The sequence below is a fragment of the Schistocerca piceifrons genome, chromosome 5 (genome assembly GCF_021461385.2).
Source record: "Schistocerca piceifrons isolate TAMUIC-IGC-003096 chromosome 5, iqSchPice1.1, whole genome shotgun sequence".
Lineage (NCBI taxonomy): Eukaryota > Metazoa > Arthropoda > Insecta > Orthoptera > Acrididae > Schistocerca > Schistocerca piceifrons.
Genome location: NC_060142.1, coordinates 239,310,884 through 239,327,418, shown reverse-complemented (window position 1 = coordinate 239,327,418; position 16,535 = coordinate 239,310,884). Strand labels below are relative to the sequence as shown.

General features: G+C 40.9%; 1 protein-coding gene across 2 annotated transcripts in view; it reads left to right on the top strand.

Moving 5' to 3' along the window:
- LOC124798428 (sentrin-specific protease 1-like) overlaps positions 1 to 16,535 on the top strand; it is a 147,972-nt gene that overhangs the window by 82,807 nt on the left and 48,630 nt on the right. For both annotated transcript variants that reach the window (XM_047261836.1, XM_047261834.1), the window contains 5 exons: positions 1,968 to 2,113; positions 2,985 to 3,102; positions 4,707 to 4,932; positions 5,012 to 5,134; positions 5,238 to 5,375. In XM_047261836.1, coding sequence (XP_047117792.1) covers positions 1,968 to 2,113; positions 2,985 to 3,102; positions 4,707 to 4,932; positions 5,012 to 5,134; positions 5,238 to 5,375 — 751 coding nt within the window. The remainder of the gene's footprint in view (positions 1 to 1,967; positions 2,114 to 2,984; positions 3,103 to 4,706; positions 4,933 to 5,011; positions 5,135 to 5,237; positions 5,376 to 16,535) is intronic.

Sequence of the window (16,535 nt, the reverse complement as noted above, 5' to 3'; positions counted from 1 at the left end):
CCAATTAGCAGTCACTGATAGCTCAGACTGAATGTGGTGTGTTACACAACTGAGTTTTTCTATTGTAAATTAACATCTGTCTTCAGGCAATTGAGGTGAATGGTGCTATTCAATACCGTAGAATGATGTAAGTATTTAAAGATTTGCAGGGTAATGTAAATCTGGTGTGAGTTCTGTTTTGTTTATCTACTTGGATAGTTCTGTCTGAAAGCAAATCAAACTAGAATCAAAATCTTTCTGTTCACATAGCTTCAAAAGCTGTCATCCTTCCTAAATCAACATGAACCTGGGGAAAAGACCAAATAATAGTGTGTTTTAAAATATTGCACCATAGAAAGGGACATGACATTTGGAATAAAAGGATAAATCAGGAACTGTACAAGAAGTCATTGAATTAACAGAGGAGATAAGGAAAAGTTTGATGGGAATGAGCAACAGCTGATAGTCCAGGAGGATCTGGGAGTACACTAAGAAATGCAAGATCATCATCATGACATGGAAAAATGCCATCCTAGGTACAGAAGACCATATGGCAGGGGGGGGGGGGGGGATACAAAACACAGGGAGACAGAGTTTAGGAAAGCCAGGAAATAGCAAAGGACTCTTTAACAGTCTGACAGAGGGAAGCTATAGAGGTCAAATGTTGAAGATGTTTTTGGAGTGGAAAAGACAGGAAACAAAAGCGTAAGCTAAACCAAACAGCAATTTCAAAAAAGGTGTGAATACACCAAAGGAATGTGAGGGAAGCACTGAAACTGGTAAAATGCCACAATAATAGATGTTAGAACATCAAGATAAGGCATGCAAAGAGTCAGTACTGTAGTACAAAGAAGAAAAAGTTTTTGGCTGTTACATGTATTCATTTGTTTGATTATTTGCAACATGCTCCATTAAAAATTTTTGTGATACTACATGTATGTGTTCTCTCTCTCTCTCTCTCTCTCTCTCTCTCTCTCTCTCTCTCTCTGTGTGTGTGTGTGTGTGTGTGTGTGTGTGTGTGTGTGTGTGTGGGGTGTGTGTGTGTGTGTGTGTGTGTGTGTGTGTGTGTGTGTGTGGTTGGGTGCATTGGATGATGATGATGATGAGAGAAGAGAGAGGGTCAAACCCAGTGCCCGCATGTAGCTTTATTCCACGCGAATATCACCAAGAGGGCTGCCAAGCTTAACATCCCCATTTGACAGATGGATTGCCATCAACAGTCTTACATGCCTTCTCTTCATGAGGCATTGCGGAGAGGCTTGGTATTTAAAACGGGTCATTGACACAGAGAGTGATGATCAAGAACTGAACACCTCTCCTCCCCGTGCTGGAAAAATACTGGCAGTGAAAATTTTTTTGACCACAAGGTTACGAACCGCCTTACTCCAGGGTCAAGCACCAAGGCACAAGTGTGCATTAGCGACCTTGGTCACAGAGGCAGGTATATGTGTTAGTATTTTTTCTTTTGTAATCATTCTACACATAGTTTTTTTTTCTTTCATAATCATTCTACCCATACAAAAAAACTTATAAGCTAATTCACAACTTTTCTAGTACTACATCGTAATCTGTTTGTCACTTGCCTGCCCATCAATCTACGTAAAGATGAGTGTTATAAATTTTGCATATAATTGATGCATAGATGTTTTTCTGAATATGTGAAAAAGTGTAGGGAAAATATCACTTAAGCAAGTGGGAGTGGTACTACCTTTCATGCGCTTGAAGAATACCTTCTTTCACACTGGTTCTCGAATTGTGACACATATAGCTATAAGATTAATAAAATTTTGTCACTTTTTATTTACGCTCTGTTTTAGTTCATAGAAGTTCTGCACAAGTGATGAATCACCACAACTAGATCGAAAATTCTTCTTTTGAAGTTGTGGCTAACTGTTTTTTGTAATAGAAATAAGTAAACAAATATGAAAAGTGAATGACTAATGCTTTATTGAGTTTATTTAGCAGCTTTTTTATATGTGATGTTTCAGTTCACCAAGAAAAACAGCTAGTGATAAAATGAAAAATGAAGGGTTATCCAAAAGTAAATCTGTAGTAGATATTATCGATCTTACGGAAGATGGTACTGAAGGTGAAAAGACGAGCAAAGACAGAGACACAGACGCTAAGAAGCTAGGTAATTGTGCACATTGTATGTAGGTATTCAGTATATACATGTGAATTTAAGTACATTTTTTTTTTCACCTGAACTAAATTTTTAGATTTGGAAATTTGAATGAATGATAAGTTCCAATAACCTGTATGTTGGGCAGGCGTATTACAATTTCCCACGTATTGTCATCAGAGTACTAAGTGAAATCGCTTAAAATATTTGTGGTCTTAAAGGCTACAGCTTAGTTATTAAATGTGTTACTAATCTTGAATGAGTGTCTCCTTTCTGACAGTTCTGTAGGCTCTATAATAATTTTGATAAATTTGATTTGTGTAATAGTTCATATTTAATATATTTAGAATGAGATTTTTAATCTGCAGCAGAGTGTACGCTGATATGAAACTTCCTGGCAGATTAAAACAGTGTGCTGGACTGAGACTCAAACTCGGTCCTCACAGCTTTATTTCTGCCAGTACCTTGTCTCCCACCTTCCAGACTTCACAGAAACTCTCCTGCAAACCTCATTCTGGAAACATCCCCCCCAGGTTGTGGCTAAGCCATGTCTCTGCAATATCCTTTCTTCCAGGAGTGCTAGTTCTGCAGGGTTCACAGGAGAGCTTCTGTGAAGTTTGGAAGGTAGGAGACGAGGTACTGGCAGAAGTAAAGCTGTGAGGATGGGGCGTGAGTTGTGCTTGGGTAGCTCAGATGGTAGAGCACGTGCCCGCGAAAGGCAAAGGTCCCGAGTTTGACTCTTGGTCCGGCACACAGTTTTAATCTGCCAGGAAATTTTGTTTAATATTTTTGTTTATAATTAGTGGATACTCCTCTGATAACAAGGAAGGTGTTATGCTTTATAGTTTGTGTCCAGAATAATTATGTTATGTCATCATTGCAGGTAACGAAGACCTTGAAATCATAGAGGAGAAAACTTCTCAGTCGAAGAAGGAGAGCTATGGAAAGGTTTTTAATCCCTTTAAAAGTCAACTATTCTGCACCAACTGGATATCTGCAGAGTAAGTTCTCTCTCTCTCTCTCTCTCTCTCTCTCTCTCTCTCTCTCTCCCCCCCCCCCCTCTCCCTCTCCCCCTCCCCCCTCTCTCCCCCCTCTCCCCCTCCCCCTCTCTCCCCCCTCTCCCCCTCCCCCCCTCTCTCCCCCCTCTCCCCCCTCTCCCTCTCTCCCCCCTCTCCCCCTCCCCCCTCTCTCCCCCCTCTCCCCCCTCTCCCTCTCCCCCTCCCCCCTCTCCCTCTCCCCCTCCCCCTCTCTCTCCCCCCTCTCCCTCTCCCTCTCCCCCCTCTCTCCCCCTCTCTCTCCCCCCTCTCTCCCCCCTCTCCCTCTCCCCCCTCTCCCTCTCCCCCCTCTCCCCCCTCCCTTTCCCTCCACCTCTCTCCCCTGTCCCTCCCTCCCCTGTCCCTCCCTCTCCTTCCCCTTCCCCTCCCCCCTCCTCCCACCTCCCCCTCCCCTCCCCTCCCCTCCCCTCCCCTCCCCTCCTCCATGCACACACATTCTCTGCCTTGACCTTGACACAGTAAGATGATATGAAAGAGACATAACCCTTTCGGGGCTACGAGGACCGAGTGTCCTTCCTGCTCAGCCACCTGACAGGGGTGAGCATATTGTGTGCATGCATGGTGGCTGGCTGACTCAACTGAAGCCCGCTCCAGGCTATGGCCCATGTAGACTAATTACACCTTTCAATGGGCGTAAACCACTGTTCAATAATATTCTTTTTATAAAATCAGTATCAGTCTGTAAGGTCACAGTGGTTGCAATTTCCGATAACAACATTAGAGAACTTTAAAACTAGCGCCCCCCCCCCCCCCCCTCCCTTTCTGTTAGATGAATGCCTTCCGTTTCAGGCCTTCCTACCTGCCTGGCATTGCCTTCCTATCTGCCTGGCATAAATGAATGCCTTTAGCTGTCTCGGTATTCCACCTGCAGGGTGTATATGGATGCCCATAGACATGTGGAAATTCTGCTTGCCAGGCATACAGGTATGCCCATGACTGTGAAAGGGTTAAATTAGTCACAAAAATTACACAGGATGCTATGTAAGTATTTTGTGTGTTTCAGAAGTTTGTCATACTTGTAATAATATAAATTAGTTAAAGGCAGTAGTGCCATGCATTTTACACAAAGTTGTAGAGGTAACTGGAGCTTTTGGTGGAGCTCACGACAAATGTGCTTTTAAAAATATATCTGTGAAATTCAGCTAGACTGGTTAACATTTATGGAACATCAGCCATAAGTGTGTTACCTAAAATAAGGGTGCATTTGTGCTGGATGCTGCATGTGTAGAGAGGTAAGCAGGTAGTTGTAGGGAGAACAATAAACTGCTTTAAACACAAGTACTTCAGTGGGACCATCCACACAGCACACTGTGTGGTTTTTCTAGCTCAGGACCTATCACCCTGCCTGCTTACCTTGCTGCTGGACAGGATTCCGTGTTAGGTAATGCAGTGTATTACAGGAAAGAGCATTTTTCATATAAAATGGAAACGCATACATTTAAAGGGGCATTGCTTAGTATAGTTCAGACAGAAATCATTATAGCCTCTTTAATACTCACACTGTTGCTTGGAATACAACACTTTTGTTACAATATTACTCTACATTCCAGGAGTGAGCTGTTTGACTATGTTGCTAAAGAACGTGAAAGAAGGGCGGAGGAGGAGAGAATTAAAGCTGAATTATATCGAAAGAGAAATAAACAGTTATATGCTGATATTCTTGAAGAACGAATTCGTAATCACATGAAAATAACTGAAGCAATTTTAGAAGATGAGGTCATTGTTGAAGAAGAGGAAGAAGAAGCAGCCCTTCCTAAACTGACTCCGGAAATTGAGGTATTTTTTAGAAGCAGTCTTATGTACAATGTTAAAGATGGCTATAATTTTGTATTGACTCATTACATTTTTCATACAGAGAAGAGTAGCCTCCGCTCTAAGACCTGAACCACAGTCTGAAGTTCTGGTGGAAGCTTTCAGTCTGAAAATAACGAGGCATGATATTTGTACTCTTGCAGGTACAAATTGGCTTAATGATGAGGTAAGAATCAGTAACCTACACCTAGTTTTTGAAGGCAGACACTTATTTAGAAGATTGTAGAAATGAAATTGTGAGTAGAAATACAACCTTTTTGCTGTTCTAGGTTATCAATTTTTATATGAACTTGCTTATTGAAAGAGGAAAGAAGAATAAATATCAACCAGTATATGCTTTCAACACCTTCTTTTATCCAAGGTTGCAGTCAAGTGGCTATTCTGCTGTGAAAAGATGGACAAGAAAGGTAAACTGTTATACTGTACTACATTTAAAATTTTCCAACTATTTTTAATATAATTTCATTTTATAGCCATCTGATTTGGTTTAAAGTAAACTTGAAAAAATTGAAGGAAGAGATACAGCTATTATACACAAAAATATGAGAAATGATGAAAAGCTTACCTGCACTTCTTTGTACAGGGTACCTCAAAAAAAATTATATTTGACATTTCAAAATAAGTGGACGTTGAAGTCTGTCGACGCGATCTTCATTTATTATTGAAATATACAGTTTAAGAATTTACTTATTAAAAATTATGTCATTTAAATTCAATCTAGCATGTGCACAGCACTCATTTAAACGACGAACAAAATTTTGCTATTTGGCTCAGCATGTAGGCATTGGATGGCTGCCGCTTTGCTAAGGATCCTTTCTTTCACTTGTCAAGAGAAGTTGGATGATTGACATACACTCTAGATTTAACATATCCCATATAAAAAATCCATGGGGCTCCAATCTGGACTGCGTGGGTGCCAGTTGTGTCACCCTTTGGAGGTCAATTTGCCTGGGGAAAGACCGAGCGAGGTGGCGCAGTGGTTAGCACACTGGACTCGCATTTGTGAGGACGACGGTTCAATCCCGTCTCCGGCCATCCTGATTTAGGTTTTCTGTGATTTCCCTAAATCACTTCTGGCAAATGCCGGGATGGTTCCTTTGAAAGGGCATGGCCGATTTCCTTCCCCATCCTTCCCTCACCCGAGCTTGCGCTCCGTCTCTAATGACCTCGTTGTCGACGGGACCTTAAACACTAATCTCCTCCTCCTCCTCCTCCTGCCTGGGGAAATTTCATGAACTCACAGTATGCAAGTGTTAGACATGTGTGCTGTGGCTTGTCTCTCTCGGTGAACCAGTGTTCTTTGGTTATAACCAGGAAGTTTACCAATTCAGGCTCCAAAAAGTCATTAACATTGTCACATAGTATTCCAAATTCATTGTAACGGCAAGATCATTCTCTCCCTCGAAAAAATATGGGCCTATTATCCCTTGAATAGACCTCGCAGTCCATACAGTAACTTTTGGCAAATGAAGGGGTTTGTTGTGCTTCTGTTTAGAATTTGTTGCAATCCAGTAGCAGCAGTTTTGCTTATTGATGTTACTGTTCAGGTGAAAATGAGACTCGTCAGAAAACAAGATGGTGATAAATGAAGCATGTTCATTCACATCATTAACAAACTGTAGCCTATGTCTGGCATCCTGAGGCTTTAAGTCTTGCACCAGCTGTATTTTGTAAAAGTGCAGTTTAAGGTCCTTTGCAGAATTCTTTGCAGTGATGGTGTATTCACATTTAAAGACCTTGCATGCTTACAAATGGAGAGGTAATGTGAACAGACAAATTTACACTCTTCTGATTCACCCATTCTTGATGACCTAGGTCAGTGTTGAACTGGACTTCTCAAACTTTTTGGTCCATTCCTTGATAAGGAGAAGACTTTGAGCATTATTTACATTATGCAACCCATGATCACTGCAAAATTTCCTGCATGCTACAATCGCTGAATGACCAGTTTTGTAAAATTCTTGCATGTAGAATGCGCGTTCCTCTCCTGAGAAGTGCTCCCTATTGACTGAATTCCTAAATGCCAAGCAAGCAATAAATGTACCCCCACTCTGCTCTGATGTTGTTGTACATGCACAGGGAGCTTTTCAGATATAAACTCTCTTTTGAGACCCCCTTGTACATAATTATTAGTGGCTTGAAAAACTCGTATTTGTGCTAAATGTGAATACAGGTGGGGAAATTTTCCTCAAAATGGAAATTTACTTAATAAACATTGTTTCAGAGCGTATTTTATCTAGACAGACTATTTTATTGAATATTGTGTGAAATAACTTTTTTTTTTTCCATTCACACCTCAAAAAAAGTTTTGCATCTCCTCGGTTCCGAGAGTTTTAGAACCAGTACAGAAAACTGGAATAGAGATCAACATAAACATAATTTTTGCCCTTTTTAGTGCTCAAGAAAACCACACATTGCATGTTGTACCACCATACAGCGAGACTTTCAGAGGTGGTGGTCCAGATTGCTGTACACACCGGTACCTCTAATATCCAGTAGCACATCCTCTTGCATTGATGCATGCCTGTGTTTGTCGTGGCATACTATCCACAAGTTCATCAAGGCACTGTTAGCCCAGATTGTCCTAGTCCTCAACAGCGATTCGGCGTAGATCCCTCAGAGTGGTTGGTGGGTCACGTCATCCATAAACAGCTCTTTTCAATCTATCCCAGGCATGTTTGATAGGGTTCATGTCTGGAGAACATGCTGGCCACTCTAGTTGACCAGTGTCATTATCTTGAAGGAAGTCATTCACAAGATGTGCACGATGGGGGGCACGAATTGTCATCCATGAACATGAGTGCCTCGTTAATATGCTGCTGAAATGGTTGCACTATAGGTCGGAGGAGGGCATTCACATTTCGTACAGCTGTTAACGGCGCCTTCCATGACCATCAGCGACGTACATTGGCCCCACATAATGCCACCCCAAAACATCATGGAACCTCCACCTTGCTGTACTCACTGGACAGTGTGTCTAAGGCTTTCAGCCTGACCAGGTTGCCTTCAAGTACATCTTCGATGATCATCTGGTTGAAGACATATGCTACAATCAACGCTGAAGAGAACGTGATGCCAGTCCTGAGCAGTCCGTTCGGCATGTTGTTGGGCCTATCTGTACCGCACTGGATGGTGTCATGGCTGCAAAGATGGACTTCGCCATGGACATCGGGAGTGAAGCTGTGCATCATGCAGCCTATTGTGCACAGTTTGAGTCATAACATGACGTCCTGTGATTGCACGAAAAACATTATTCAACATGGTGGCATTGCTGTCAGGGATCTTCTGAGCATAATCCGTAGCAGTAGTAGCCCGTGGGCGGCCTGAGTGAGGCATGTCATCAATAGTTCCTGTCTCTCTGTATCTCCTCCATGTTCGAACAACATCACTTTGATGCCTGGACACTTCCCTTGTTGAGAGCCCTTCCTGACACAAACTAACAATGCAGACACAATCGAACTGCAGTATTGACCGTCTAGGCATGGTTGAACTACAGACAACACGAGCCGTGTACCTCCTTCCTGTTGGAATGACTGGAACTGATCGGCTGTCAGATCCCCTCCGTCTAACAGGCGCTGCTCATGCATGGTTGTTTGTTGGCATCTTTGAGCTGGTTTAGTGACATCTCTGGACAGTCAAAGGGACTGTGTCTGTGATACAATATCCACAGCCAACATCATCCATCTTCAGGAGTTCTGGGAACCAGGATGATGCAAAACTTTTTTTGATGTGTGTATAAATCTCAAAAAGTTACCGATTCATGATTAGTAGTATTGCACAACATCTGACGAAGCCCAGTTTCAAAGTATAGAGTAGATCTAAATAAAGGTGTACACACTTTAAAGCTCCCTATACAAACTGTATACATTGAAATCACTATGGATGTGGGTTGAATGTGTAGTACAGTGGTTGAGCAAAGATGGCAGTAGTGCTGTGTACTGAGCAAAGATGGCAGTAGTGCTGTGATGCGCCAATGTCAGTGTACGAAGTGAAGTCATGGTGCAAACACAAATGACATTCAAGTAGTGAAAAAACATTCTCAATTGGTATTGGAAGTTACGAGAACATCAGTGAAATGCAGTGACATTGGAGGCAGAATATGGAACTGAACCACCAACATGTGTAAGCGTTGCTCAGTCTTACGATGACTTTGAAACTGCAAGAAAAATTACGGATGTGCGTAAGGGAATATCTGGCTAGCCACACAAAGCAACAGGTGGAGAGCCTTCAGCTCAGGTGTTGGGTGCATTCACATGCTCTCCACAAAAATCAGCACAGTAGTTTGCACATGAAACATGCATGAGTAGAGAAAATGTTAAGTCGTATTTTGCGCAGAGTAAAGTGGAAAGTTAAAATTCCACAGTTGTTATGTGTTGAGTGAGGACAACGAAGACAGCAGAAATCGGTGTAGTGGATGGTTTCTTGCACACATTGAATATGATGCTAATTTTGTTTCCAAAGTGGGTGGGCTGATGAGGTACAGTCTAAATTAAATGGTACAGTAGACAGGCATAATCGTATGTACTTGTGACATCCACATGTTTGTCACGTGAGCGGCCATTGCTCCAAGACTTAATGTCTAATGCAGGTTATCGTCAAGGAAATTGATTGGACCTTTCTTTCTCGAAGGTACAATTACTGGCAGGAGTTACCTGGAAGACTGGGCCTATTAATTTTAACATCCATTTGTGCTTTTTTTGTGATGAACATTTTTTTCTTCCATGCCACTTCCATAATGATATTGTATACCTATCTGTATAATAATGCATCGTGTGTTAGACTGGTTGGAGGAGTCCCATAAAGTACCCCACGTTCTCCCAAATTGATGCCACAATTTTTACTTGTGAGGCACCTTCAAGACCATAATGTACAGCAGGAAGCCATGCAGACTAGCAGAACTGTGCCATGAAATTCATACAGCTTGTCAAGCAATTCCTCCAACTACTCTGGAATATGTGACCTTGAATTTATGGTATAATGCTCAGAAGTGTGTGGAGGTAGGTGGTTTGCTGTTTGAACACTTGTAATTGTTTCACTTTGAGTCATTGTAATACTTTTAACACTACATAAGCTTATTTTCATCTAAGTGTGTGTACTTTTTTTTTTGATCTACCGTATAACATGTGCATAAGAACAAACCTGTGCCCAAATGCAACAACATATCAGTGCTCTCGTAAGTTTTGCTGTGGTACCATGTTAACTGTGTTTAGTTGAATGGCCTCTGTAAGAGAGAGACCTTGTATGGCAATGCAGGACTCGGCTGTGAGTCCTAGCTACTTACAACAAAGAAATATGTGTGTTTGTCAGCAAGTTAAAGTTAGTACAATGCAGACACTTTAATCTGGCAGTTTTAGGTGGTAGAAGTGTCAAACTATGGCTGTGTACCAGTAGAGGTCTGGCCTGAAGTGCCTCGTTTACATTGCTGCCAATCTCAGCAAGCATTTGTGCAGTAGCTGCACTCTGCTTTACTTTGCATTGTGTGTTCCTCTTCTGTTTTCTTTTCTTATATTGAAATGAGTGAAGAGAGTAATCCTGGTCCATCACGGGGTTTGAGTATGTCTCTCACAACACCAGAAGAAATTGTAAGTCCTATGACCATTTGTCAGTTTCGCTTTCACAGACATGCAGAACACGGATGTTGGCCACCGGTGCTGCAAGGAGGAGGAAGAGCGTTTTGCCCTGCGACCACTCCTTCCATATTACTCATCAAGGTTCTTGTTTGTTTAAGATCATGGACGACTGCTATATTAAAGATTGTTTCCACTATAAACAACCAGAAAACAAAACTGGTCAACTTATTTCAACCAAACTGAGTGTCTTCCTGTAAAGCGTGAAAGATTCCCTGAGGTGGCCTATAATCAGAAGCAGTGTGTTCAGCATGTTGTCTCACTTCCACCTGAAAATTATTTGGATAATTGTGAGCAGGAATCTTGTGGTGCAATAAGGTCTCTCTTGACAGTGAAGAAGATGCTGAGGCTATGGAGAAATGAGGACACTTTCATAGTGATATCTTCATGACCTATAGCCAGGGCCAAGACCCTCTCATCCTCATTTCTCCACAGCCTCGGTGTCTTCTCTCGCAGCTGCTTCACCTCATCATCCTCGGCCACCATGCCACCTTCCTGGGCCTTGACATCCAGCTCCGTAAAAACATTTGTCCTTGTTGAGCCCACTAACCATCAAGAATACTTCCAATTTTATAGCTGCCATCTCTTCCACTCTAAAAATTCTCCCACTCTGGCTACCTGCAATGATGAGCAATTCCCTGCCACGCGCTTAGACCTTTGTTGCGATTGTGTTCTTCGGTCCAAAGACTGGTTTACTGGAGCTCTTCATGCTATGCTATACTTTGCAAGAATTTTCATCTCTGCATAGCTACTGCAACCTACATGCATTTTAGCCTGCTTTCTGTTTTCAAGCCCTGATCTCCCCCGACAGTTTTTACCCCCCTCCCCTCCTGCACTCGTCCTTCCATTTTCTTTCATTACCAAACTGATAATTCCTTGATGCCTTAGGATGTGTCCTATCGACTTATCTCTTGTTTTAGTAAAATTATGCTATACATTCCTTATTCCCTAGTTAGATATAGCTGTTATTCAGTTCACTCATCTAATTTTCAACATTCTTCTGTAGCACCACATTTTAAGAGCTTCTAACCTCTTCTTGTGTGAACTTATTATCCATGTTTCACTCGTATACAAGGCTATGGTTTATAGAAATACCTTCAGAAGGTATGTTCTAACATGTAAATTTCTATTTGATGTTAACAAATTCATCCTTTTGAGAAATACTTTTCTTGCTATTTCCACTCTACATAAACTCATCTACTACTTTGTGTGTCATTTGCTAATCTGATTCCATCAGAATCCCCTGATTTAATTCTGGAACATCCCATTATCCTTGTTCTGCTTTTGTTGATATTCATATTATATCATACTGTCAAGAAACTGTCCATTCCATTCAGCTGCTCTTCCAAGTGCTTTGCTGTCCGTGACAGAAATACAATGTCATCGACAAACCTCAAAGTTTTTATTTCTTCTCCGTGAACTTTATTTCCTACTTCAAATTTTTCTTCGGTTTCCTGTACTGCCTGCTCAGTGTGCAGATTTAATAACAACGGGGATAGGCTACATACTTCTCTCTCTCTCTTCTCGACTACTATTTCCCTTTCATGCCGTCAACTCGTACAACTATCGTCTAGTTTCTGCATAAGTTGTAAATAGCCTTTTGCCCTCTGTATTGTATCCCTTCTACCTTCCCAGTAGTCTCTTGTTTTGGTTGGATGTGATTTATTCAATGAAGATTTAATATAGTTCTCCTTTACCCTTTAGTTACTCAACTGTAGCCTTGGATGTGAAAATGAAAGACTTTGTCTTCCCCTTGCTTGATTATTGCTCTAAGAAAATGTAATATCGCTGCATCTATTTTTCTTGAATAATATATGAACATCTTTAGCTGGCTGATGTGTAGTGCATAGAAACAAGTAGCAGAAAGCCATTTGTAATAGGTTTAGAGTTTTTGCTCTCTAATGGTGGTACAAACTATTCACACAGACAACCACACAGACATATACGCCTGTGGCCATAGGCATGTGCATTTGCGTGTCTGTGTGGTTTTTGTGTGTGTGTGCATACATACACAACGGATAAAGAAAGAGAGAGAGAGAGAGAGAGAGAGAGAGTTATTCCATTCAGGAATTTCTATTGTTGTTGTATCTGAACACCTTTTGTATACAGAATCCACATACATGGTGTACATAAAGTCCAGGAACACTTTCAGTTATTTATTGCACAAGAACCAAACATTGTACAGATATACAGATGTCATTTTGAAGAGAAACCCTGAAAGTTTTTTTTCTTTTTCTTCATGTATACTGCCACAGCGTAGTTTGGTAATGTGGCGATAGCCAGTGCTAGTCACAAACATGGCAAGCTCTGGTGCGGAGCGGGCTTTCTGAGTATTGGATTTTGACCAAAAAAAGTGTGCTACAGCTGTTCAACGGATGTTTAGAACCAAGTACGGTAAGAAGCTACCAACAAGGAAGGCCATTTACCACTGGTACAGCAAATTTGTTATGACGGGTTGCTTGTCTTAGCAAAGAGAAGCGGACGTCCAGTGTGAGTGAAGTGAATTTGGAGCGCGTACAAGATACATTCATAAGGAGTCCAAAGAAATCGGTGCGTCGTGCATCCTGCGAACTCTAAATGGCTCCAGTGACAGTGTGGAAAGTCCTGTAACAGAAACTGTCTATGAAACCAAATTTGAGCTAGTGCAGAAGCTCAGTGACAATGACAAAGACAAGCATTTTGAGTTTTGTTCACAGTTGCAAAAATTGTATGAGGATGGGGATTTTAACGAAGAAACCACTTTTCGCACTAATGGGAAAGTGAACAGGCATAATTGTCGAATCTGGGGTACAAAGCATCCACATGAATACATTGAATTTGAGCGTGATTCCCCAAAGGTAAATGTTTTATGTGCCTTGTCATGTCAAAAACTGTACAGGCCATTCTTCTTCGCTGAGAGCACTGTCACTGGATATTCCTTCTTGGGCATGTAGCAGCAGTGGCTGCAATCGGACTCTCCGTTCTTCTTTCAGCAGGATGGGGCTCAACCTGATTTTCATCATGAAGTTCATGGGTACCTAAGCAGGAAGCTGCTGCATTGATGGATCAGCCGTGCTACAGAAGGGGACAGCTGTTCCATGAAATGGCCTCCCATATCACTAGATCTCACCCCCATGTGACTTTTTTCTGAGGGGACACATTAAAGATCTGGTGTATGCACCGCCTCTACCACGTGATGTAGCAGAGCTCTGGGAGAGAATACAGGAAACTACTGCCACAATCGACGATGCCGTGCTGGGACGGGTCTGGCAAGAATTCAGTTACCGTATTGACATCTGCTGGGTCACTCACGGTTTGTAAAAAAAACTTTCAGAGTTTGTCTTCAGAATGCAGTATGTATGGCATCTGTACAATGCTTAGTTCATGTGCAGTAAATAATTGAAAGTGTTCCCGGACTTTATGTACACCTTATACTGTCCATCAACATATACAACTTCCACTGGGTAACATCAAATTCTGTTAAATCAGAACATCCAACATGAAACTGCTCCTTACAAATATATCCAAAGAATGATAGATTGACATTTCATTTGCTTGAGTAAACAATGTAACTATTGTCAAAGTTGTATATTCTCCAAGCACCTTGCACTTGTCCAAAGTGCGAGTGATACTAGGAGCTTCTACATTTGTGTCTGCACAGGGACTTCATCTCACGGGGAAAATATGTTGCAGTTCTCCACATGCAAATAAAGTAACAAATCTGCACAATATTTGTGCTCTCCTCTATGAGAACTTGTTTTCTGGTTTTCATTTGAGAGTATCATTCATTGGTATGAATGTTGTTATGGTGCCAGGATGATCCGAGCATTCTGACATCATAAAATATTGGGAATTCTGGAGGAGGACGAGGGGGGGAGGGGGGGTGTCATTCTGGCTAAAATGCTTGCTGTTGGCTGGAGCCGTGTGACGTTGGGGTGAGGCTACATAACATAGCACAACAGTGGGATTATACTGCAAATGCACTACATCACGGACGCAGTGACATGTTATTTGTTCATTTTGCTTTTGATTTGGTTCAGTACACAGTTGGAAAAATTAAATCAAATGGCATGATAGATGTATTACATGTTAGGACAAAATAGTCGATAATTAAGGTGAAAAATAACTCTCATTTAATGAAGAAGAAGATTTTAATGCAGCCTGTTCCAGATTTCTGTTCCTGTTTACCAAACAAAAAAACAATCCATAGCCACTTCCTCCTTGTGGCACATTTCTTCATGGCTTCCAACTTTGCTTCTTGATCCATATGCCTAATCCTTATAAATGCTCTTGTTCTTACATAAAGAGCAATAGCTGTGTAATAAACCAGAAAACTTTTCTTTCAAAATAGAGCACACAGACTCCACATTTTTTTTGCATAATGCATTTCCATGACAAGTGGCAAATTTTTCTTCAACGGCTTCAATTTTTGCTGCTGGAAAACTTGATGATTTACCAATCTTTTGGCACTTAAATGCAATATACTCTGCGATGTATTTCACCGCATCTGTAAGAACATCAGAGATTACTGAGTCATCGCACACTGTTACCACATCTGTTAATACATTTACTTCAACATTCACAGTTTCTGGGATCTTTCAAACTGGTGATTCTTTTCTGGGATCTTTCAAACTGGCAATTCAACAACAAACACAGAGCATAATGGTAATGCAACTTAGGGGTGCAGAATCTGAATCAGTGTCTCACTGAGAAGATTCTGCATTTGATTCTTCAATAACTGGCTTGTTTTCAGAGAAAGAAACATCACTTGCATTACCCATCACTATAAGGAGACATGTGGCGCTCCTTACTTCAAATGGCATACCCCAGAAAAAAATTCCAGGCAATCTCGATTTGATCTGGAAATAGCTGACCTTCATCCTTTTCAAGCTTTCAAAAAGATAAAATGGAGATTTTAACAGATGTCTAGGAATTTCTTTAGAGTATTGTCCTGAATTGTGAGATTCATTCAAAATTCACATGGAAATATAGAGTTTAAGACGTCAAAGACATAATTAATTTGTTCAATAAAATTGGTGTCAATGTCCTTGTGTTTAAGTGAATTTCGGTAATGTGGTTTGTTATTGTTGAGTCACTTTTGTATGTTTAAATAGTTCTGATATAGCTGCCTTAGTTATTTTGGACCCTTTAGGTAGCATAATGAAATTTTTCCTCAGTAACTTTGAGAAGGGGTACATTAAACAAAACCCGTGCATTTCTGGTTTTGTCTGCTGGATTTATGAAATGTTTTATCTGTATTGATGCACAATTCTTTCCAAACTTTTACATTTTTCCCAACTATCACATGTGACAGCTACATCATTTATTCCCAGTTTCTCAACTGCTGTAATGATACTCTGTAGCAAAATGCTAATCATAATTATGTTGAAGCCATACTAAACTGGTTGTTTCTCCTGTTTGCACAACTTAGTGATCATGCAAACTTGAACGCTGGAATGTGAACCAACTAATATGTCCTCTGACAAACCGCAACATACGCAAACATCTACATTCATTTCACCAAATTTCAAAACAGCTAGTCTCTCTTAGATAAAAAGCAGACATTGTATTTGTGGCAGTGTAAAACATTTTGGCAGAACATTGCTCACATTGCTGTGTAATTTGACTTTTTTATTTTGTGTCAGATGACCTTTTTGTCTGCTTTAATGAAAGAACACGGCAAAGAGCATTTCTTGTACTCCATAGGACTATATCACATCTCTCTGGTGCTGCTTCTGTGTATTTGTTCCTATTAAAAGTTCAGTTTCAGCCATTAGTTCCTTAATATCTGAATGCTTGCTCACTATTTCACTGAGCTCATGAGCAAAATTGTTCCAAAATCATTAAAGCATGTTTTTGCAAACTTCTTGTTTCACAGTGTAGTGCACGACTTCTCTAAGGGATGAATTTGCTTTTATTATTCCTGGAATTATTTACAGAGTACTGTACAACTACATTAAT